The following is a 16,731-nucleotide window of genomic DNA, read 5'->3' on the forward strand; positions in this document are numbered from 1 at the left end:
AGCCTTATTGAATGCAGGGAGACATATATATACATGCATGAAATCATTCTGTTGAACTCAAATACAGAAGTAACATATTTTTCTTTTTAAGATATTAAATATATTAGATAACATTTGAACTCATAAAAATGTTACTACTAAGATTTAGGTAACATTTAACAGGTCAACATTTAGCAGCTTAAATCTATTACTAACAAGAATTACACGCAGTATACCTGTGAAACTCCAGATAAGCACAGTCAGAAGAGATTTTTGGAGTTATTTGAACAAGAAGAAAAGGCAACTAAGGCTATGTACACATTAACAACCTAAAACACAACAAGGTAGTTTCCACTTGCTGCCTTTCAAGTTGCATTGTTATGTTGTGAGATGTCTTCATGTGATGGGCATCGCCCAATTTGTTTTCCTGTGCATGCAATTCCCCCCCAAAAAAACTCCATTTCAGTGAAGCTGTCATCTGTGCATGTGTGATGGCTTCTCCCATGGCTCATGTTTCAAAATCAGAGAGAAGCTGGCTTGAGGGAAAGCACACCAAAAAGCATCACTTTTCAAGAAACTACAGTGGGACCTCAAGTTACAAACGCTTCGGGTTACGAACACTTCGGGTTACAAACTCTGGACGGAAATTGCATGCCAGTGGCGTGGCAGCAGCAGGAGGCCCCATTAGCGAAAGCGCACCTCAGATTAAGAATGGTTTCAGGTTAAGAACGGACCTCCGGAACGAATTAAGTTCGTAACCTGAGGTAGCACTGTACAGGATACAGGTGGCTAATGTGGCAAATGGCAGGTATACTCTGCTTCCAACACCAGCAATGAGAAAACACGGGAGCCTGAAAAAAAAAATGCAGTGTGTACACAGCTTACATTGCAATCTTTAGGACTTCTGTCCTGATTTAGTCACTTTCCTAGTCTTTCCTCACCCCTCTCATTTACCCCCCACATGACCTAATCTAGTTTCAACCTACAATCTCCTCCTTGTAGACATCTTAAAGTGTCTACAACATCAAGCCGATCCCCTCGCCCTGCCCTGCTTCTGTCTTTTTAGGTATCCAAAATAATGAGGACCTTGGGAGAACTGGAAAACTTGCTCACTATTTTGTAACATTTTGGGTGGCCCTAACTTTACAGAATTGCCTTTAGACAGCTCAGGAGTCAAATAACTCCATGCCCTCCAACATTGCTCCAATGAAAATAGGGACATCCTAAGGAAAAGTGGGACGCGGGTGGCGCTGTGGGTTAAACCACAGAGCCTAGGTCTTGTCAATCAGAAGGTCGTCGAATCCCCGCGACGGAGTGAGCTCCTGTTGCTCGGTCCCTGGTCCTGCCAACGTAGCAGTTTGAAAGCACGTCAAAGTGCAAGTAGATAAATAGGTACCGCTCCGGTGGGAAGGTAAACGGTGTTTCCATGCGCTGCTCTGTTTCGCCAGAAGCGGCTTAGTCATGCTGGCCACATGACCCGGAAGCTGTACGCCGGCTCCCTAGGCCAATAAAGCAAGATGAGTGCCACAACCCCAGAGTCGGCCATGGCGGGGTCTAATGGTCAGGGGTCCCTTTACCTTTAAGGAAAAGTGGGACATTCTGGGATCAAATCAGAAGTCGGGATGCCTTCTCTAAATCAGGGAGACCTCTGGAAAATAGGGACTCTTGGAGGGTCTGGCATTATACTTGGTTCCTTGCTCTGTTGAAATCAATATGCTTATGATTAAGGGTTAGGCTTCCCATACAGATGGTATAGTTTCTACTTTGTCTATTCTACTTACAGATAGTATCATCCCTCTGTAAACCAGAAAAGGTCATGATTCTGTCTTAAGCTTGCGCCATTTTGGAAGCATCAAGCTGGAGCCAAAGTTGTTGTGAAGTGTTAGAGCCACTCTCCTACCAAAACCTAGGAGATAAGATAATGCACGCATATACATTTCTACGTGAACCATAAGTAACACGCATGTTGCTGCAACTTCTATGTTTACAACCCAAAACTGCCTTGAAATTTAGAAGAAAAAACGAACACATACAGCTCTGTACAAAGATCATATTTTATTGGGGGGGGCAGCAGAGGGAGGGGATACAGATCTTAAAGTGCAGACAAATCTTAAATAGTAAAAATGTATGCCACAATATGCACCCACAAAGAGATAAGCATCCTACCCATCTCCCCCTATAAAAGAAAAGTAGGTCGCTACAGCTTCTGGTCCGTTGGAATGACACAGCAAAGAGGATCACTGCATTTGCTGTAGGGTTCACCTTGGGGCCTCTTCTGAAGGTCTCAAGTTTTAGATTTTGTATTCCATGAATGAAGCAGGCCTGAAACTGGCCAGAGACCTTATACACATGAAGGCAACTGGGCTCCCCACACTGCAGAAACAAGACCCACCCAAAACACTCTCCCACCCATCCCACCCGTGATCGGAGAGAAAGATTTTTAGAAATGGCAGCATAATGTCTGTTATTTAGTGCGTGCACTTACTGTCTTCTAGTGGATGATTCGCAGAAAGGGAAAAGTCTTCAGCCACTGTTCTGCTGACCAGAGACAGCACCCTTAAAGAAATAAAATAGCCCTGCAACAGGGATTTATTTATTTTTGCAGAAGCCATTTCTCTAGCCACATCAGTCCATTTATTCACTCTCCTTTCTCACTTGCAAGTGCGAGTCTAGCTCTGCTGTGCAGCAAAGGCGGGGGAGTGGGCAAATGGATCTGTTACAACACTTGGGCACTTTTAGAGTCTGTCGGGCGGGGGGGGGGGGCAGGCGATATTACTCCTTGCCCTCCTGAAGCTATTGATCTTCTCCAACACATTTTAAAAGCTTAAATGACAGCCTGGGAGAGACTACAGAAGTTGACAGGAGTGCTCCGGCACAGGTCAATATGAAAAGCCCTGAGATTTAAATTCAACCACCACGTGGACAATGTCTTCTCCCTGTTGGGCCCTTGCCTCTGGGCCTAAGTCAACAGTAATTGCCTTGATCTGGTTTGGCAGAGAGCAGGACAGGGAAGCAGGCTGACAGTGTCAAGGGCTGCAAAGAGCATCTTTCGACAGAATCAATTGCAAGGCACTTCTGTGTGTCATGCCTCATTTGCTTGTGGTGAGGAATGCTCACCTGGTTTCCAACACAAGAGAGGAGCTGCAGCAAGAAAGGTGAAGAAGTGACTTGCCCAAGGTCTTTGGCTGACATGAATGAGTGAGGATCTCCAAACCATATCATCATCATCTCTCCCCACCAGACCAAAGTATCTACGTTCCAATTTTTTAATGGCTCTTCGCTAATTTCATTAACCAAGAGCAAAATCTAGACAGCTGGCATGCCAGATCTATTTGAGGTGCTCCTCACAGGCCACTCAAAGAGGAGAATTCTGAGGACACACTTAAAAAACCCAACATCCTTGAAAGGATTTCCCTTACCCACCCTGCTTCCCAAACTCCCCCTTCCCTCCCCTTTCACCCACATCAGTTTTGCTTGGTAATCCTTCATTTGCAGGAGGGTGGGTGCTCTCCCTGCTGAAGAACCAAGTCCCCCAGCATCCTTCTGCAGTTTCCTTGAGGGATGAGAGGCTCTTGCACTGCTCTAGCCTTTCCCAAATGTGTCCCAATGCTCGAGAGGGGTTCTTCCCGGAGATGGAGGCCCAGTGACCCTTTTATGATTTCTTCATTTCCCATTCCTAGAAAGAGGGAGAAATAGCGGAGCTGATGAGTCCTGGGTTGCAAAGGAGATATGAAGGCTAGAAAGAGACTGCTGAGCCCTGGTTCCAAAGTGGGGTTCTGGAGGTTTGGGGCCCGGTTCCAATGAGTCTTGTGGTTTGCCATTAATTGCAGGATTTTACTTTTATAAATCGCTGGAGCAGACCAGGAGAGGGGAAGATCTGGATCAGGACTGCAGCAGGGTTAGGATTCCCCCCACCAAGGCCCCCATCCAGATCAGGCCTCTGTCCTGGGAAATTGTGAAAGGAAGATTCTACGCTTAAGGGCAACTGCAGTTTACACTCTGTAGTACACACTAACATATGATATATATGTCACAACACCCTTGTCAAAGAATTTAGCAACATCCCCTTCTGGGGGTCGTATGCTGGTGGTGGGCCAGGCCAGAGACAAAAATGGACAGAGCAGTGCATGCGAATTTTACCTTTGCACAGTAAATTGCTTTGTTTCTACACACGTTCAAACATGTCTCTTCACCTTCCATCCAGGTAAGCGAGAGGCATTATCAGAGTTTGGAGACACATCCCAGCCAGGGAAAAACACCCAAGGTCAATGAGGAGCAAGGCTTATGAGAGGTGTAGCCTATGCAAAGCGGGTGTGGCCTGGTAAGGGTCTCAAGAGCCAGATAAAGAGGGCTGCATTTGGCCCCCAGGCCTGATGTTCCCAACCCCTGAGTGAGTCCTGAAGATATTGGGAGAGGCAATGAGGAGGGAGTATAATGCTGGCGCCCAGCTAGGGGAGCAGAGCCGAGCCTGCTGTACCTTGGCCTTCTGCAGCACATTCCCCTTGTGGGCAGGAAGGAGGGAGGGGCTTCGCTTCCTCATTTCCGCTGCGCAATTAACCGGGACCAAGTGCTCAGGGGGGCTTCCACTTGACTGGGACGCCGGCTCCTGCAAGGAAATGTACAAGAAACTGAGAATGTTAAGTTGTGGGTGAACATATCAGACGACACAGCAATTCTTCAAACAGCTCTTGTTTATTCACAGGCCAGAACAGAACTGAACTGAAGGGTTCAGCCAGCCTGCTTATATAGAGCTCCACTACAACGCAACTGTAACACTTTCTGTAACTATCCAATCACTGAACGTCACTTTCGATCCCTTATTTGCATATGTGGATGGACCTGAGTGAGAACTATCTACAGTATCCCCCTGCTGGCCCAGGGTGAGAACTTCAGTACATAACAGAGACGTTGTTCAGAGATTCAAGCAGGGAGAGATACTAGAGAAACCAGGTTGCTATCACTAAAATGTATTTTGGCCGGCATTAATGGAGGAAGCTTAGTAGGATAGGTTGCCTTCTCTCACACCAATCTACCTGTCGATGAAGACAATCTTTGTGGAGCTGGCCCCTGTCTTCTGAGGTTTGGTGGAAAGCAAGCAAGGAAGAGGAGACACTTTTCAACTGTTGGATTTCTTTTTACACAAGACTTTCTATAAAACAGGCCTAGCCGTCATGGTGCCCCCTCCAGATGTTGTTGGACTGCAAGTCCCATCATCCCTAACCCTGGTCCATGCTGGCTAGAACCCATTTGCAGTCCAGTATCATCACGAAAACACCACACTGGCTACCCCTTCTGCGAATGGATTGCCCTTTGCTCTGCTGCTCCACTTGTTTCCCCATTGTTTATTATCGTTCTGAGAGTCATCCTGGGAGGAGTGGCAAATGCATGCCTTAAATAAGTACGCATTGTATCCCCTTTCTCTGGGGCTGGGAGCAAGGCTGAGGGGGTTGGGCTAGATGACTCTCAGGATCCCTTCCAACTCTACAATTCTATGATCCCCTGGGCACCCCCATCAAGGTTAGGTTGAGCAATTACTGAGAAGGGTAGGGCAAGCTCTTTGCATTCAGAGGATCCTTGGTTCAATCCCTGGCATCTCCAAGTAAGACAGGGAGACATCCCTTTCTGAAACCCCGGACAGTCCCTGATAGTCAGAGTAGACCAGGCTTCCTCAGCCTCAGCCCTCCAGATGTTTTTGGCCTACAACTCCCATGATCCCTAGCTAGCAGGACCAGTGGTCAGGGATGATGGGAATTGTAGTCTCAAAACATCTGGAGGGCCGAGGTAGAGGAAGCCTGTTGTAGACAATACATAACAAGGCAGACTGGTGGTCTGACTCAGCAGAAGCCACCTTCCTGTGTTCCAATAATCCTGGCTCCCTGGGCTTCTGTGTGCGCCCATTTTTGTTCTGCGCTTATGTGGGAAACTATCATCAACTGAAGCAGCCCTAACCGTCCAAGGCGGAAAGAGGAAGCAGCTGTCTCCTCCTCACCTTGTTTTCAGCTTTGCTGGTCACAGTCAGCCCCAGAGCCGGCCCTCCTGCCAGCGACTGCTTCAGCCTGTCTTTCACCTCCGTGAGCTTGAGCTCAAGGTCCACGCGCCTGGCCTCGTTGGCTTTGCACTGATCCTCCAGGGCCGCAACACGATGCTCCAGCTCTTTCAGGTCTTTCCCTGTTTAACAGACACATGGGAGCAAGGTCAGCCTGTGGCTCCAGGCTTGGAGAAGGGACACATGTCAGGGAGCTTAGAGAAAGTGGGAGGGTGGGCAAAGGCGAAGGGAATTTCACCCCCGCCCAATCCCACCGCTGAGGAGACATGTGGGAAACAGGAACTGGGTCAACGTTCTCAGAAGCTGACGCCTCTTTCTTAACATGTCCACGAGAGGCAAGGCAGCTCACGTTCTTCACATTATCTGCAACGCATCAAAAGCAGTAAGGACGAAAAGACCTGGATTTTGCCAGCTTCCAGGCAATTAGCTGTGCAATTTCCATTACAAGAATTATTCTTCCAGTAGATGGCGCGCCTGGGCTTTCCTCTGCGGAAGGAGCCTGCAGCTGTTACTGTGGCTAATTTGAAGCTATTGCTAAGCTGCACTTGCTGAGAGGGTTTTGTAAGTACCCAATATTAGGGATATATCCAGCACAGGACATGTCAGGGCTAAGAAGTAAGATGCAAAAGTACACACAGGTTTGATGTTGCTATTGAGGCAAATATTTTGCAACAAATGCCTCCTACGTTGGCCATCTTTATCAGCAGCCATCCTCTTTCATCAGGAATAACAGAGACCTCCTTTTGTTCATAACTGCAAGGAGTCCTAGGATAAAGGGGCAGGTGCTTTAGCCAAGGCCACTGTGGGCTCAGCGTTCTACTGGCCCAGCACATTTTGCCGTCTGAGGAAGAGGAGGAGGACAAGAGGATGCCTCCCCACCTGCAAATTCAATGAATAGAAGTTGGCAAAAATTTTAAACATTCTTTTCCATCTTTGGGTTTCATTCATTTCAAAAAATAAAATTTTATTTTACAGTTTATTGTTGTTTATATTTTGAATTAGATATATATGGGGGCACTAAAATATTTTAAGTGCTTAGGGTCTCTAAAGGACTTACTCCGGCCCAGTATACTGGACTGTATGTGGGAGGTAAATGCAGCTCAGGAGAGAGGTTTCTGTGCAAAATGGCCAGGGGTGAGGGATGTGGTAGCGGGAGAATTGCTTCTCCAGCAGGGGCTTATACCTGAGCTTCCCTTCATAGCCTCTCGGAGCTCCCGCTTTTCCTTCCGCAGGCCCATCAGTTCATTCCGGATAGAAGCCTTCTCTTTCTCCAGTTTGTCCTTCTCAGTCAGGAACCTCCTGGCATCTTCCTCAGCACGGTTCTTGCCGTACTTGTAGTTATTGGCATCTGCAAGGGGAAGGGGATGAGTTAAGAGAAACAGCCCTCTGTTAGGCACCTGAGATGAGAGGGTTTTTTGTTTAGCTCTGCCTTGACAGCAGATAATTTTAAATGCAAGCTCAGGGCTGAACAAGCTCAGTGATGCACAACACCAGACTGTGGTCTGAAATGAAACTGAACCAACAGTCAAGAACCAAGACACCTGCTTTCCCAACACAGCCTCTGCAGTGCTGCCCAGAGATTGCTGATTATTAATATTGCTGGCACAGGAGAAGTGGCTTATGGGAGCACAAGCGCACATCCAATTATGAACGGGAGCTGCTAAGACTTCCAGCAAAGCTTGGCATTCTTGTAAAATTGATTTAAACTGTATTGATACACTTACAATTTATAGCCACTGGAGAACTGCCTGTGCAACACAAAATAATTAAGTGGAACATGGTGTTCTTGTAGCTCAAACTTCAGAGGGAGCTAATAATAATAATAATAATAATAATAATAATAATAATTTGTTCCCTGCCCATCTGATTGCCCCAGCCACTCTTGGCGGCTTCCAACAGAATACACAAAAATACAACAGAACACCACACATCAAAAGCTTCCCCAGATGTCTATGGGAGGCCATATAATTATTTATCCCTTTGACATCTGATGATAGGACATTCCACATGGCAAGTGCCACTACCGAGAAGGCCCTCTGCCTGGTTCTTTATAACCTCACTTTTCATACAGGAATCTAAGATGGATTCAGCTCAATGTTCCTGGAGCATCATAGGAGAGTCTAAAAAGAAACTTGGGATTCTCTACCAAGGTCAAGGAACCTTTTGCAGCCAATGGGCCATGTTGCCTTTTGGATAACCTTCAAGGGGGCTGGGGGCGGGTAGAAGCAAAGTGGGTAGAACAACAAATGTGGATGTTGTCTTTGTACATCAGGTTAATTTTTACACACACACAAACACCTTTTTCTATCCTTCATGCAGGAAAACAAGAATCACTATAAGAATTCAAGGTCATACTCCAGCTGTGCAAAAAACACTCACAAAAGGTGCAATGCAGAGCCAGTGAAGGATGTGGCCTCAGGAGAGGCCTGGGGGGGGGGAGAGAGAGAGAGAGAGAGAGAGAGAGAGAGAGAGAGAGAGAGAGAGAGAGAGAGGCCTGGAGTACTGCATTTGGCTTCCTGGGCCAGAGGCCAGAGGTTCCCCAACCCTGCTCTGTGCAGAGAACAGTTTTCACAGAAGGAAGGAGACCCATCTCTGCAATCATAAACATGTGTATTCAGAAGCAGTAGCTACAAATGTGAAACACTGCCAGTACAGTCCTACCTTGGTTCTCGAATGCCTTGGTACTCATACGTTTTGGCTCCTGAACACCAGAAGCCCAGAAGCAAGTTTTTTAACTGTTCTTTGGAACCCGAATGTCTGACATGGCTTCTGCATGAGTGCAGGGAACTCCTGCAGCCAATCGGAAGCAGCGCCTTGGTTTTCGAATAGTTTTGGGAGTTGAACTGACTTCCAGAATGGATTAGGTTCAAGAACCAAGGTCCAACTGTACACCAAATTTTCTATTGAGATTTCCCCCTTCTCAATAAGAAATGTGGGCAGGTTAGGACTTAGAAGCTGCCGTTTACTGAGTCAGGCTATTGGGTCCATCTAACTTTGTATTGTCTAGTGTGACAGCAGCTCTCCATGGTTTCAGACAAGGATTTATTTTCCCTCCGACCCAACTTGGAGAGGTAAAGGATCCAACTACAGCTGTACTCAAAAGCCAGCAATTCTATTTCCCTTAGGTTTGGCTGTTTTGGGTTGTCAGAACGGCATGCCAAAACAGGGGCCTGGACTCCCAAGAGGTACAAAAAGCTGATGAAATGTTTTATCAGTGTGAAGCAGTTTCCCTCACCCATTTAGCTGGTAGTTCTTGCAAGGCTATTAGCAACCTCTGAGCAGCATTGGGAAAGACCAGCAGGGTGTGTATGTGTGTGTAACACAGTGCTGATCGTACATGTTCAGGGCCATTGCTATCTGGTAAAGCTCCGATCAGTTCCTGTTAACAACAATTTTGACCTGCGAAGGGGAACAGGGGTGGAGATCACAGAATCCAAAAGGAGAAGCCTCATTTTGACACAAGGCTTGACTGAGCTTGAGACCTACTGCATTCAAAGCACAGGTCCTACCACCAATCAGAGGCTCTTCCTCTGTCATCCATGTTCTCCCCATTTCAGGCCTGAACCTCAGCTAAGAGAGAAGCTGCAAAGGCAAATAGGTAGTATTGTGCATTAAACCCATCCAGACTTTGGCCCAGCCTGCAAATTAGCAATCCTTGTCCCATTAGGAAAGAGGACACAAATAATGAGAAAGCAAAAACTGAGACAGAAGTGGAGCCATCAAGCAGCAACTGAGTGTTGTATAAGCTTACACTACTGGAAATGGCTCTTTAGGGATTGTCAGCTTGGAGTCTTTCCCCTCCTCATTCCAACAGGCTGATAAGAGAGCCACCCCAAGCATCCCACATCAGGATCCAAACCTACTTGATGCATGGCGCTTGACTTTCACTTGTGGATCCACACGGCGCGATTTCTCGCTGCAAGAGGAGCCATGACGCTTCACCTGGGACCCCGACGGCCGGCCTGACTTTTCCAGCTGCACACAGAAAAGCACAAAGAAGCCATCATTTCAGAGGGTGCCAAGGAGACCAACAATGATGGCCAACATCAAGGGAAGGGTATTTCTAGGATTAAGGTGAAACATTATTTTTGCTCTTGGATGCTGTGTGTTGTTTAAGTGATTGTGTTATATTTATAGTATTGGAATGTGGGTTTTCTTTGGTATGTTATTATATTATTAATATGTTATTAAGAAATTGTTATTGTTGTATTGCTATGCTATGAAATTGTAGCTATGCTATGTTTTTGCTACGTTATGAGGAAATAGTTTTTGTAGTGTTTGTTTGAAATGCATCCCTATTTCTTTGTTTTTAAGCCACTTTGAGCATTTCTTTTTGTGGAAAAGTAGCATACAAATTAAATTGAATAATGAATGAATGAATGAATGAATGAATGAATGAATGAATGATGGTTGTGAGCAGGAAGTCCAGTTTCTTCCCATGCAGCATAGCTGCTTGAGAAGCAGGCTTTTCCAACTGCCTCTGCTTGGGCAAAACTGTTTGTTGGTCACCAAGCACTTGGAAGCACATGCAGGAAGGGAGAAGAGTGCTGTTAGGGAAAGGAAGCAAGGGAGAGAAGAGAGTTATGGCATTTCTGCTTTTCTTTTTTCAAATACCTCCACCTTCTCATAGGGGACTTCATCGTATAATACACGGGAAGCATCTGTTTGGTTCTCAAGGGAGGAGCTGGCCCACCTGAAGAGGCAGAGAAACAGACAAAACATGCTCTACATCTCTAGTACTGATTGCAAAATCTGACAATCTTTACCAGCAAGAACGATTGAACTCTTCCTGCCACCCTCTGCACTCACAAAATGAATCCAAACACAGGCCCTCCTACGTTGGGTTGGTAGATGCTATTGCATCATAAACTTCTGCCAAGCCCTGTATTTTGGGCAACACAGGAGTGGAGATACCTCACACATATCATATTGGGTGCACACCTGAAAATGTTGTTGGAAATGTGGAACACATTAAACCAAATCAAGTCAAAAGGTTAAGTGTGCATCTAAGAAGTTAAGCGTGACTGCAGTTATCGAGGAAGCAAGATTGCCTGAAATGCTTGCCAAATATACACTCCCTGATAAATCTGGATATGCCGTTGCACGGTGTGTGAAATGTCCCTTGGTGCTATGGAGATAACAGCATAGAAATCGAGAATGTTTGCTCCATATCAATCTTTTAAACTCACAGCTTGGATATTTAAAATTCTCTGCTCCATACATAAGAGTGTTTCAATATGGGCTCATCTTTTCTTTATACACAAAAGGGCCATTTAAGCCTGAGGCGCAGAGTGTGAGGTTTTCTATGCTTCCTATCTTGGAAAGTGGAACTAGCGCTTGCACCACATTCACACCCATGATATAAACCAGGAAACACGAACGCAGGCTTGCTTGTTTCAGGCTCACATTCACAGTAGCCTAAATGGCTTACTCTATTCTGGCCTTTCAGGTATGATTTTAGCAGGTTGTCATCTTGATTTGGATCATGGTTTAGAGCAGGGGTCGGCAAAGTTTTTGTGGCTTGGTGGGGGTCTCCGAGTGGGCGGCAGGGGTTCATGGGCTGGTTAAACGACCCCCATGGGCTGCTTGTGGCCCATGGGCCTTAGGTTGCTAACCCCTTTTTTAGAGACACCAAAAAAACTGTCTTGGCAGATTTGTTGCTGGCGTAGGTGGTCTTAACAGAAAGTTTTATCCTCAGAGGCTCTGTTGGGGGCAGGGAGAACATGAGACAGGCACTCTCGCCTGCAGACGGGGACAAGGTGGTTTCCACACCCGGCTGCGTCACGGAGCGCTAGCGGAAGAAACGCTTACATGTAAGAGTGTCTCACAGCATTGATGATGTTGGCGATTTTCTCCACATCCACATAGTCATAATGCAAGGCTTCTGGGGCTGTCTGGGAGCCAGTTTCAACCAGCAGGAGCCCAAGCCAGCGCCCCAGGTCTTCATAGCTGCTCGCCTGAGGAGTAAGACAATAGTTTAAAGTGAAAGGAAGCACACATTGCTCTGGGCTACAGCCAAGGCCACACTCTTCCCACAAGGAAACATGGTCAAGGACATGTCTTTCCAGAGTGCATTGTTCCTTTACACCAGGTGCCCCATTTCCCAAATTTACAGCTGTGCTGTTCACCATAAGAATATTTGCAAGGCATCCTGTGTGTGCAAGGCTCACACTGCTATGTAAGCGAAAGGTCTCTAAAGAAGCTGGGGAGGACATGAATTCTGAATATATTGTGTGTATTATTGGACCTCTGATGTTGGGTAAGATTGAGGGCACAAGGAGAAGGGGACGACAGAGGATGAGATGGTTGGACAGTGTTATAAGCGACCAACATGAATTTGACAAAACTCCGGGAGGCAGTGGAAGACAGGAGTGTCTGGCGTACTCTGGTCCATGGGGTCACGAAGAGTCAGACACAACTAATCGACTTAACAACAAATTATTGGAAAGGGCCACAGCTCAGCCACAGAACATTTGCTCTTCATGCACAAGGCCCTTGGTCTAACCCCTACATCTCTGGCAGGGATTGGAAGCATCCTGCTGAGCCACTTCCAGTCAGTGTGGACATTACTGAGCTAGAAAGACCAGTGGTCTGACTCTGAATAAGGAAGCTTCCTATTATTATCCATATTCAACCAAAATATCTGGCTGTTCAAGGCTGTCCCACATGACCCTGAAAACGGGTTGTGATTTGGGTTGACAGTGCACAGACAGAGTTGGGGGGTGAAAGGGGGGAGTACATTGCAATCCTAAGCATGTCTACTCAGTAACAAGTCCCCTTAGTCCCAAGTCAATATGCCTTCAACACAGGCTGATGTTTTTATCACAGCACCACAAGGGGAAGCCTTTGCAAAAGCATGGCAGAACCTCGGCCCACATTTGAAATGAATAAATCAAGATGGGCACATGGCCAAAGAATACTATTGCTTCACCGCGTGCTCTCAATCTCTCTCTTGGTCTGCTTAGAGATCATATTTTATGTATATGTTTTCAGTATGATTTTTATATGGACAAGCAGATGTCCAAATATCTGCTTGGCTCCCATAAGGTCCAAGTGAAGTTATAGTGCATTAAGTGAAACTGAGGCACATTTAAGCTTTCATCATACTTTACGAAACAAGCAGCATGAAGTAGGGTTAATTCTGTTAATATGATAAAGAAGAGAAATTATTTTCTGCTGCTGCAAGATACAGTTGTGCTTTGGAAGTTGAATGGAATCCGTTCCGGAAGCCTGTTTGACTTCCAAAACGTTCAGAAACCAAAGTGCGGCTTCTGATTGGCTGCAGGAAACTCCTGCAGCCAATAGGAAGACGTGGAAATCCCATTGGATGTTTGGCTCCCAAAAGAACATTCGAAAACCAGAACACTCACTTCCAGGTTCCGATCATTCAGGAGCCAATTTGTTTGGGAGCCAAGGTGTTCGAGATCCAAGGTATGACTGTATACAATCCATACTGCTTTAACAAATGCCTTTGCCACAGGCTGAATTTCATGAAGGACTCTAAAGAGTTTTTCCAGCATTCAAGGCATTGCTCTTAAATGCTATGTTCTGCAGGATGCCCAGGCGCCCAGCCTTGTCTGCCTATACCCCGGTCGTTGGTCAGATCAAGGCTCTGTCAAAGGGACTGCAGCTTCCTCAGCAGAGCCGTCCTGAGTGAATCCTCACTCACCTCCAAGGCAGAGACCTCTTGGCCGTTGCGAAGGATGCGGAACGCAAAGGGGTGCTTGGGGCCCAGTCCTGGTGCCACCTCACAGCCCCGGAGGACGACGGCATTCACATGGGTCCTTAAGTCCGTCCGGTCCTTGTGGAAATAGAGGGTGTTGCCTTTCAAACGACACCAGCGCTCCTTCCAGCACTGGTTAACCAGAACATTCAAGTAGCCTGCCAGGAGATGCACAAAGACATTTGATCAGAAATACAGCAACCATTATGGGATAAATAAAAGCCTAAATCTTGTGTTCTAGGAAACAAGGAAATGATGAGCTTAGGCATGACAGATTTCAAATCAGAAGATCAGTTCCAAGAACCAAGCATTACTTTAGCTCAATGAGATGTTTGCCTGAATGAGTATCAGCCAAGTCACTTGGGTGGAATCTAGACACATATAAAAACTGAAAATGCCCCCCCAAAGCATTTTAAAAAAACACATTTAATTTTCCGTAAAACGCACCACCTCCATTTAGTGTTGCATTGTATATACTGTACTTAAAACACACTTAAAATGTTTTATTTGCAGCTCTATAGCTGAGTCCTTGCACTGTGTTTTTTTTAGCATAAAATAGATTATGAATGCCAGTGCTCTTGTCTTTACCATAAAGTAGCTGATTCACTCCTATAAGTAAGAAAAGACAACTGCACAATCGAACAATTAAGATTTAACTATCGGATATGGGGGTGGGCAACATATTTGGAGTGGCGGACTTTGCACTCTCTAATTTCAGAGGCACCCTATACGATGCTAAAAGTCGGCATCCCCCCCCACCTCTCATGCTCCGTTCTGCAGTATTGTTGTTGCATCCCCTGCAGTGCGGTATTGTATGACATAACACAGTGCAATCGGAAACTGGGACAAGGGAGCCCAACTGGACCCCTCTTAAGGCACCAGCTAATAAATGGTTTGCATTTGAACTGTCCTCCCCTCTCCAGTACAAACCACAGCATGGGATGTCTTCCTCTGTAGAGGATGTCTGGGTGTCCTCAGGGGATGGTTTCTTCTTGGAGAAGCTGATTATTCTGGTGATTTTCCTCCCGGCTGCTCGACTTACAGAGCCTTTCAAGTCTGCCAAGCCACTTTTTTTGCCTTTCCCTACAGGGAGAAGAAGCAGAGCTTAAAACAAGACATGGTGTATCTGACCAAAACAAAGAAACTGTGAGGTAACTAAAGGTCTGTTCTCCCCGACCTCATACCTCCAGAACACACACACTCTCTCTTTCTCTCTCTCATCATAACAGATTGTAAAATGTCATGAAGAGGCTAAGGGAGGTCAGGTGAAGGGGTAAATATGAAAAACACTAACTGGTCTGAAATACAGCTAGAACCTACAGGCTAGAATATTCCCTTATGGGTATTAAGAGCCGACTGAACATAGCGGCAACACAGAGCAAATTCAGAAACAGAGTGCTTTAACCTTCATAATAGCATTTTTACAGAACTAGCATGTGCAACATTACTCACTAGTCCCAAAGAAAAGTGCAGGGCGACTGACCTAGCAATTCTGGCACAATGGTAACTCTGCTCCCAATGGGAACAGCAAAAGGGGTCATTGTTACACAAGATGGAACCTGGATTTTGTTTCTTTAAGCCCAGGATCTATTTATTACATTTATCACCCACCTGTTTTCCAAGGAGCTGAGGGCAGCATTTAAGGCCTTTCCCACTTCACAACAACCCTGTGAGGTAGGTTGGGCTGAGATGCAGAGACCTGTGTGCATTGTGGTCAAGCAGGGATTTAAACCCAGGTCTCTCAGGAGCTCTAGTCCAAGTGCTGCGCTTCTTGCTGCCTCAACCAGAAGCAACACCTGGCTCATAGGGGAAGGGGAAAGTAACCAGGGACTCACCTTGCTCATGGACCTCTCTCCGAGCCATGGAAGAGCCGTTCTCTGCCGTTGCCACACTGTCCGAGTCAGATGTCTGTTTGTCCTGAGATGACCTCTGGGCAAAGGAGATTTTTGTTGTGAGCATAGCAGGGGAGAAAGGGTTAAACTCACAATCCCTTGGCTGCTCAGGCCCCCTATAACAGCTAAAAGAAAAACGGAGCACACTGATTGTATTCATTCATGAACATCACCCCTACTTCGGCTCCGAGCGAGAAGCTACCTTGTCATGGTCCACCTTGCATGTAAGCAGAGGAGATGTAAGAACTTCTGTTCCACTCAGTCCTCCTCCACTGGGGCTGCTCACTTCCTTTATCACCTGCAGGAGGAGAGGGTTGAGTGTCAAAACAATGGAAACACTGGTAGCCCATCAGCTGCAACTGAAAGCTCACTTTGCTGCAAAGCATCCAGTGATGGCTTCTCAGCAACAAATGTGCCACCGAGTCTCAGTTACCTGACAGAAGGGAAACAGTAGATTTCAGTACTGAAAACTAGCAGTCAAAGGGCCAGACTGGACTCCAGCAGGCTATTCTACTGGACCCTTGGTGAGACTACCAAATTTTTAATCAAGGGTATGGGAAAATGTTTGCCCATCGTGCGTCTTGTAAGCAGTGCTCTTTTTCTAGAGAAAGAGGTGCCAAAACTGAGTTCCGGTGAGTTCTGGCTGGGGAAAAAAATTCTTCTTATGGATAGAAAATATGTCCAATCTAGGAGAGATAGAGTTATATGCCAACCTTAACTATTCATCTCTCTATGGGATTTTTTTAATGCAAGAAAGTGGCCTCTGAGAATACAGAAGCAGGGTATTATCCCTGACCTAAATAAAGCCAGTTTTTGTATTTTGTCCTAATTTAACTCAAGGCTCATTAGCTTCCAAGACAGTTCACTGGCTAGTTGTCAATGACTTTTGCTCTTCCTATCTCTGGTTTCTGTAACATTTCAGCCATGGATGTTGACACAAGATTTCCCAAGGAAACCCAAGTGAGGACTGGGGATAAAGGAAGGCAGACTTTCTTTTATTTCTTCCAACAGACCCACTTCCCACCTTTCACCTTCAGCAATAGGTTGTCTTCAGGCTTTAGAACAGGTCTGGGTGAATTAAATTCATCTGC

General features: G+C 46.1%; 2 protein-coding genes across 3 annotated transcripts in view; one reads left to right on the top strand and one right to left on the bottom strand.

The window, feature by feature from the left end:
* IL17B (interleukin 17B) overlaps positions 1–16,731 on the top strand; it is a 257,212-nt gene that overhangs the window by 26,446 nt on the left and 214,035 nt on the right. The window lies entirely within an intron of this gene.
* AFAP1L1 (actin filament associated protein 1 like 1) overlaps positions 2,020–16,731 on the bottom strand; it is a 69,376-nt gene continuing 54,664 nt past the window's right edge. For both annotated transcript variants that reach the window (XM_028717635.2, XM_028717634.2), the window contains 11 exons: positions 15,843–15,938; positions 15,584–15,677; positions 14,679–14,831; positions 13,695–13,906; positions 11,837–11,982; positions 10,640–10,718; positions 9,889–10,000; positions 7,209–7,373; positions 5,969–6,147; positions 4,457–4,585; positions 2,020–3,655 (listed from right to left, as the gene is read on the bottom strand). In XM_028717635.2, the coding sequence (XP_028573468.2) occupies positions 3,632–3,655; positions 4,457–4,585; positions 5,969–6,147; positions 7,209–7,373; positions 9,889–10,000; positions 10,640–10,718; positions 11,837–11,982; positions 13,695–13,906; positions 14,679–14,831; positions 15,584–15,677; positions 15,843–15,938 (1,389 nt within the window). In that variant the 3' untranslated portion in view covers positions 2,020–3,631. The remainder of the gene's footprint in view (positions 3,656–4,456; positions 4,586–5,968; positions 6,148–7,208; positions 7,374–9,888; positions 10,001–10,639; positions 10,719–11,836; positions 11,983–13,694; positions 13,907–14,678; positions 14,832–15,583; positions 15,678–15,842; positions 15,939–16,731) is intronic.

The sequence above is a fragment of the Podarcis muralis genome, chromosome 2 (assembly GCF_964188315.1).
Source record: "Podarcis muralis chromosome 2, rPodMur119.hap1.1, whole genome shotgun sequence".
NCBI classification, from domain to species: Eukaryota; Metazoa; Chordata; class Lepidosauria; order Squamata; family Lacertidae; genus Podarcis; species Podarcis muralis.